The following is an 8,159-nucleotide window of genomic DNA, read 5'->3' as shown; positions in this document are numbered from 1 at the left end:
AACCAATCGTACAGGTCAATTCATTACACAGTGCAGTTACGTTGAGTTATTCCAAAGTGCATTGATGTAGTACAGGTAAAAACAGTAACAGTACAGAGCAAAGTGTCACAGCTACAGAGAAAGTGCAGTGCAATAAGGTGCAAGGTCACAACAAGGTAGATCATGAGGTCCTAGTCCATCTCCTTGTATAAGGGAACCATTCAATAGTCTTATCACAGTGGGGTAGAAGCTGTCCTTAAGTCTGGTGGTACGTGCCCTCAGATACCTGTATCTTCTACCCGACGGAGGAGAAGAGAAGAGAATGTCCCGGGTGGGTGGGGTCTTTGATTATGCTGGCTGCTACACGAAGACAATGAGAGGTAAAGACAGTCCAAGGAGGGGAGGCTGGTGTCCGTGATGCGCTGGGCTGTGTCCACGACTTTCTGCGGCTCCTTGCGGTCCTGGGCAGAGCAGTTGTCGTACCAAGCCCTGGTACATCCAGATAGGATGCTTTCTATGGTGCATCGGTAAAAGTTGGTGAGAGTCGAAGGGGACAAACCAAATTTCTTTAGCCTCCTGAGGAAGTAGAGGAACTGGTGAGCTTTCTTGGCCATGGCATCTACATGATTTGACCAGGACAGGCTGTTGATGCTCACACCCAGGGACTTGAAGCTCTCAACCCTCTCGACCTCAGCACCATTGATGTAGACAGGTGCATGTACACCATCCCCTTTCCTGAAGTCAATGACCAGCTCTTTTGTTTTGTTGACATTGAGGGAAAGATTGTTGTCATGACACCATTCCACTAAGCTCTCTATCTCCTTCCTGTACTCCGACTCATCGCTGTTTGAGATATGGCCTACAACGGTGGTAGTGACCGCATTGAGGGTCCGGTACCCTACCCTCCTCGAATGGGACTTATATGGGCAACTGCAGTGGAGCAGTCAGTGAGGGCACCAGGGTCGTCAGGGAATGGGCACTGGTGACTGGCATCTGAGAGGCCTGGCAATCGCTGGTTGTTAGAAAACACCAGGGTGACCAACACACTAACAGGATACCTGGTCACCACTGTGCACCCCGATGTGAGGCCAGTGGTCCTGCCCCTCATGGGACCGGCTAATAGGAAGACCGTGTGGGATGCCATCACCCTCCTGGAAGGGCTGGAGTTCTTGCAGCAGGGGAAGCCCACCCAGGTCTGCAGAGCGGAGACGAGGGCTGGGGACATGACCCCCCGTCTCATGCGCAAGCAGCTATATCTAGACCTATTGAGCGCAGGGGTGGACCATGCCAGCATAGACGGGGTCCCCACCTCCGCTCTCCACAAGCGCTGGAAAGAGCTCTGTTGGGGGAAGCCCGGCCGCGGGAAGATCCACAGCCACCCCGGGTCTAAGCCCGACACGGGGTGCCCCCAACCGCCGGACCATGGACTGCCTCTGCAGACACTGATATTGCCTCTGCCCCTCACCCACCTGAAACAGTCTCCCCTGCACTTGTGGCTCAGCTCCAGGACCTGCTGAGACAAGAAATAGCCCATCTCTGCCAGCAGGAACCTTCACCCACGAGGTGGCAGACCCCCACCCCCCTCCCACAGGATGAAGGCCAGGGGTCCCGATGCATTTGTTCCACTGCCCTCTCCTGCCTGGGAGACCCGAGGTCACATATACCTGTAGCGATACACTGGGGAAAAGGGAACGTACAGAGGTGGATGGCACTCATTGACACGGGTGCCCAACACATCATCATCCTAGGTAACCCCGCTGCGTGGATGGGGCCACAGATGCAGATAGAGGGGTTGGGGGGTTCCCTTTTGCCCGTGAGGGAAGTCAAGGTCCGCATGGCCATTGGGAACCAACCTCCTCGAACTGTAGCTGTCTTAATTGCAGATTTGCTTGAATGCATACTGGGTATGAATGTCTTAAAGGGACAGTCCCTGCACACCAACCGAGGCAAGTTCATTTTTGGAGTTGCCTGTGCTGTGGTGGTCGGGGCAGCCAAATGGGAACCGGTTGTTGTCCCCCCTCCCTCCAAGGTCATCTGCAGTCGGCAGTATAGGATGCCCGGGGGACATCAAAATATTACAGAGGCCGTTCAAGCCATGCTGTGGAAGGGAGACATTAGGCCCGCTGCCTCCTCTTTTAATAGCCCCACCTGGCCCGTCCGCAAAAAGAATGGGATGTGGCACGTGACGGTGGACTACCGACACTTGAACAAGGCTGCCCCCCCCCCCCCCCGCTTCAACTCCCCCTAGGGGTGGCAGCCACCCATTACATTGGACCCCCTCACAAGGGAGAAGTCATTGCGCACGGTCCCGGGGACACCCGTTGGGTCGTGATTCCGAGTCGAACTAACCTGTCCTGTCTCCATACCCAACACCTGACCCGCCAGGAGTGAGTTTGTTTCCCCCCCCCCACCCCCCCACCCCGCCACAGGATGATGGCACTGCTCCACCCCCTCCTGATGATTGGCATCGAGACGTCTGCTCAAACCTTCCTCAAAATTACCTACGAATTCGCCAGCACCTCTAATATATCGAATGGTTGGATCTACCACCGAACCCCAGCACACACCGGCTAAGCTCTACCATGGATGACGATTCCCTTGGTTACCTTTCGAAACGAACTGTTAACATGGACTTTTTTTCTCTCCCTTTCCTGTTGCACCTATTGGGTTTGGTGTATCGGTTTTTGGCGGGGGGGGGGGGGGCGGGGGGGGGGTGGTGGGGGGGAGCTGGACGGCAGTTCCCCACCACTTCCCCCACCACTGCAGCACATTCTTTCCAAAGGTTCCCATGTGGGGTGGGTGTTTCAGGAGCTGGTATTTCCCTTCATACAATTCAACCTCTACGCGAGTCCCAGCCCGCCACAGTCGCTGAGTACGCCAAGGGAATGCTGGTGTAGACTCCAGAATGAGCACAATTCCACCTTTTCAGTTGGCCATTGTGAGTGTGAGCGAAACTGGTATCTGGGTGCCTCCATGACCACTGCCAATGGTGCCGCTAAGCTGGGGCTCCCTGAACTCTGAACGGGACCCACTGGATTTGCAGCTACAGTACCTACCTGTGGCTCCTCACGGGCTGGTAAAGTTGCCGTTTTCCAGTGTTTGTGGTACCCTGAACCCACGCTCGATGAAGAGGGAGCACCCGGCATAAAGCGGGTACAGGGACAGCAGGCCCATCGTGGAGGAGGAGTCTAAATCATCTGGCTGGGCTCCACCCAACCTCCCAGCACTATAAAAGGTGATGCACTCCCCTAGCCCTTCCTTTTTTTGATTTCCTCAGGAATAGTGAGAAAATACTGCATTATTTATTTATTTATGCAGAAAATACTGGTAAGAGTGTGCACCACCACGTGGTTTGGGAGCATCTTAGTCAGATTCCAGGGAGTGTTAGGGCCAGTGCTTGTTTGGGTCAAGGTATTCAGGCATTGAAGTGTTTATCTCTTGATAAGCTGTACCTTGTTTATTGTGTGTTTGTGTGTGTGTGTATCTCATCCTTGTTGCGATTTTCCCCCTCACGTTTGCGGTCTCCTGTGTGAGTGTGCATCCATTTCCATTCATTCTGTTACTGTGTTTGCCTTTGTGATTAAACTATTTTTAAGATCCAAAGCCTGTGTCCAGACTCCTCCATCTTTAAGATCCCAAAAGAACCTTTTTCACACAACACCCACTACATGTTACTGTTTGATTTGTATACATCAGAGCTGTAGAACATTAGATTATCAGCAATGTCAGGCTCCCCATGTAATTTATAATCTGAATATAATAAATCATGATGGTAATTGATACTATACTTTTAGACCAAACTATAAACTTAACATTCTGTTCATTCACTTGCTGCTTCTAAGGATTTGTGGCCTGAATTCTTTCAAAATCACATCTCTTGTACAGCTACTCTCCTGACTGGCTTTAATCAATAATTTAGAGGACCAAGCTTAATTGGATGTGCCAAATATATTCCTGTGCCAAGATTTTTACATGAAAGATTTACACAAATTTTGGGTTTACAAAAATTATATTGGAAAATAATGATAATCTGCTAAAACAATGACTCAATTTACACTTGCAAGTTCTGACCAATAGCTTTTCATTTCCACAGAATCAAGGCAGGTAGTCAGTACTTAACCCATCATTTCAAAGGAGGCCATTTGTATCATTAGAGGTCAAAAATCTTTGGATATTTAAGTTTGATTGTGAGAGATATAAAGCCTCCTCTAATTAACCCCAAACTTGTGCAAAACCAGGAAGGTATCAAGTGTGTGAGAGGTTAGCTGGTTAATAAGCAGAGATGCTTTAGTAGGCACTGGAAGCCCTGGACTGGAGCAAAGTCTTTCATATTTCCTGGACACCTTTTGCCCTCAGGGCATCTGTGACTGTAATGGCAGATGGAGAACAACACTGCACCTATCATGGCTGCATTACCTGCTAAAAATTAGACCTGATTAATGCTGGCAGTAATCCATTCATTTTAAATAGGTTATTTTCAAACATTGCAATCATATTCTTGGCATTCCCAATCAAATCTCAAATGGATGTGAAATTATTAAGGTGCAGACCAATAATGGAGGTATCAGAATGAGTGGGAACACCTTGCACTTATACCCCCCCAAATAAACCATATTACTTTTGTTGCCAACCCTAGTTGGAGGCATTTCTGGATCACATGACATGCTCATGCGGCATTGGAACATATCAACAAATTTTGCTGAATATCTTCCACAGGTGACTTTGCACACAGTTCTCTGAATGACTTTCTATTAACCAGGCCATCTGTAAGAAAGTAAAAATAGGGAAAATGTGGGCAGGAGAAAGGGAAGGTAGAAGAACAAGAATGATCAGAGCTGGGGGAAGCCTTTAATTCTGCAAGTAGTTAGTAATAGCAATTAATTGGAGCATGGTCAGGTTGTTCAGTGTCCAAGGACAGAATGTTTATGATTGTTGGAGTTGATAATTCTCACACAACCCAGGTCCATATAGGTTGGTAAGAAATTGGACCTATTACAAATGAACTAGGAAACACTGGACAGTGCAAAAGAATTCTGGGAGTTCTGGATTACCCTTGGGTACAAACTAGATATTGGGATCTTACACTTAATACCAGTTGCCTGTAGACTTCATTGTGCCTAATGTATTACTGTTGATTTAGTTTCTATTATTTGCAGAGTTCTTCCCAACCTCCCAGTTCTTAGTGCAATTTACTCTCCTGACTTTTGGTTTGCCTCTTCCCCATTCTTCTGATTGCTGAACATATTCCAAACAGCACCTGTAGGCACAGGAGCACAAGCAAGACACAATCACGGGGGACCCAGGTTTCTCCAGATAAATGCATGATTTTTTGCTGACTTCATATGAATCAAATATCTTGTGGACAAAACACCCACATGATCAAACCTTCAGGAGTACTTTCAAGAAAAATTGGCATTCTGAACTGATGTTACCTGTAGACATAATAAATGCTTTGGAAAGTCGAAGGTTTAGCTTGTGGGCTAATTAAATCACCAAATTCCTAACTGACTTTTAGATTAGAACCACTAAAATGGAACTGACACCTATCTAATTAGTTATTTTAGAGTAGAAAATCATCTTTGGTTGCTAGGGTGAGACAGACGATAAACTCCCTTTCTATTCAGCAAAACTTCAATTAAACTGAATATTGAGGGAATGGATAACACGCAGCAAAGTGCTATTTAGAACTAATACCCAAAGATTAATTTCTATCCCACTTTGTGGGGAAAAGATCTTTCAATGCCTTCTCCCTTTCTAAGTAGATTTGTGATTGGTTATCCTGGCCATCTGTAAATGTGAGCGTCAAAGCAATTGAGCCACCCACTGGAATACAGTCCATAAATTGTTTTCATCCAATACAATCACTCACCAGCAATATAATATGGTGGGTGACACAGAAATTCAATGCTTTGGGAAATGAGTCATTCACCGTTCCTTTAGTTTTATAGCATGAATGTTAGGAGGATTCTGCATCCTGCCTTAGTACTCCAACCCACTTGCTTCTTATATCAACCTAGGCTTAAATAGATCCAAGGCAAAATGGTTAGACCACACTTGGAGTTTTGTGTTCAGTTCTGGTTGTCTCATTATAGGAAGGATGTGGAAGCTTTAGAGGGTGCAGAGGAGATTTACCAGGATGCTGCCTGGATTGGAGAGCATGTCTTATGAGGATAGGTTGTGTGAGCTAGGGCTTTTCTCTTTGGAGAGGAAGAGGATGGGAGGTGACTTGATGGAGGTGTACAAGATTATAAGAGGCATAGATCGAGTGGACAGTCAGACATTTTCCCAGGGTGACAATGGCTAACAAGAGAGGACATAATTTTAAGGTGAGTGGAGGAAGATAAGGGTGATGTCAGGGGTAAGTTTATTTTTTTACACAGTGGTGGGTGCGTGGAACGCACTGCTGGCAGAGATTGTGGGGGTAGATACATTAGGGACATTTAAGAGACTCTTAAGCACATGAATGATAGAGAAATGGAGGGCTATGTGGGAGGGAAGGGTTAGATAGATCTTAGAGCAGGATAAAATGTTGGCACAACATTGTGGGCTGAAGGGCCTGTACTGTGCTGTAATGTTCTATGTTCTAAGATGAAATACTTCTGAAGATTCTACAGAATGCTAAAAAGGCAGTGACTGGTTCAGAGGCAACCATCAGAGATTCAGCAGTGGAGCCCACTGAGGTACAGTGGGAAATTGTGAATTCAAGAGCTCCAGTACCTTGCAATTTTACAACAGCTATCCAAGAATGCTAGTCATACTGGTGACAATGAAAAATGGCCAGGTCAAAATGGAGTCGTTGGCTAAGCACAACTTCACAAAGAGAACTCACCAATTTTTCCAAACAGACTAGTACAAAAATATGATCTTCCCAAATTCACTGTGCATTAGAGAATAAATGCACTTTAAGAATATTCCTGTAAGATATATTTTGCTTTCCCTCCCAACAGACAGTGATTATGTTATTTTACAGGTGAAACTGCACAATAAGAGGGAAATATCCAAGAAACAAGTTATTATTTTTTTAAAAAATGGTGCTCGTTTTGGAAAACCCGCTCAGATCCTGACAAATACCTTGCTGAGATACTTGGAATCCCATATTTGCTTCAATTTCCACTCATGTACAAAAAACACAGGATCCCTAGGTTTTACCTTAAAACAGCCAATATATTAAAATGCATGCAATCAATTAAATACAAGTAGTTCACTGTACGTACAACTGCAGGACAGGACATAAAATATTGGAATGAAGCAGACCGAAAGAAGAAAAGAAGCATTCACTGTATCACACAAAAGTAATCCTGTGTTCCAAATGCACTTTGAGAATGTATTCAAAATTCTTTGAGATTTTTGAAACTGCACCATCTATTTTTCTAATGAATATACAAGGGAGAAAAGCAACAAAAAGAAACGATAGTGTTAACCAAGATGCAGTCTTCATTTGAATAGTTGATTTAATTCTTCATTTTTTTCCAATCTTTTCGTCCAGAGGTTTCTGGAGTTGGCTCTGCCTTTCTCTTCTGTGCCTAACAATAAAGAAAGAATTAGGTTACATTTTTAAAAAAAATTAAAACATAAATATGGAAATAAAACCATGATTGTGGGTAAGGGAAAGAATATCAAAGTGCTGATTGCAGATTCTTGTTCTGACGAAGGGTTTTTGCTCAAAACATCAACCTGCCTTTCCTCCTGTCAGTCCTGGAAGAATTTTCAGAGCATTTATGTTGTTTCTCTTATCAAATTAAACTGTACAGATAGAACATTAAAATCCTTATTCACCTTGCTGTATAGGTTAAATGGAAAACTTGAGCGTGATATTAGTCAAAGCCTAAAAAGATAATTCCCATTCCAAATTTACCATTTCCATGCAAGCATTGGAATAGCTGTACCTAGGAATTGATTTTCACCCCTTTTTGGTGTGCTAAATGTGTGCTTGGTTTGACTCCAATACATAATCAGTGGGATCTGACTTTATCCTTAAAAAAATCTCGAGTAGTTTCCTCCCAGTTTGGTGCAGAAGAATGTGATTCCTAATGGCAGACACTGCAACTGGTAACACAGTAACTAGCTACACTACTCTACATCTCCTGGGATTCCAAATATTCACGCTTTCCCATCCTATGTGGCACCAAGCTCGTATGAGTTATATTTTCAGAGACCAGGAGAGTGGTCTCCGCAGGGAA

At 45.2% G+C, this 8,159-nt stretch overlaps 1 protein-coding gene across 1 annotated transcript in view; it reads right to left on the bottom strand.

Moving 5' to 3' along the window:
- Positions 1–6,975: 6,975 nt before the first annotated feature.
- Positions 6,976–8,159, bottom strand: part of smarca1 (SWI/SNF related, matrix associated, actin dependent regulator of chromatin, subfamily a, member 1) — a 62,396-nt gene continuing 61,212 nt past the window's right edge. The window contains exon 25 of the mRNA XM_052021629.1: positions 6,976–7,502. Within this exon, the coding sequence (XP_051877589.1) occupies positions 7,431–7,502 (72 nt within the window). The 3' untranslated portion in view covers positions 6,976–7,430. The remainder of the gene's footprint in view (positions 7,503–8,159) is intronic.

Source organism: Pristis pectinata, chromosome 8 (genome assembly GCF_009764475.1).
Source record: "Pristis pectinata isolate sPriPec2 chromosome 8, sPriPec2.1.pri, whole genome shotgun sequence".
In the NCBI taxonomy this organism is placed as follows: domain Eukaryota; kingdom Metazoa; phylum Chordata; class Chondrichthyes; order Rhinopristiformes; family Pristidae; genus Pristis; species Pristis pectinata.
This window is presented reverse-complemented; position numbering and strand designations above follow the sequence as displayed.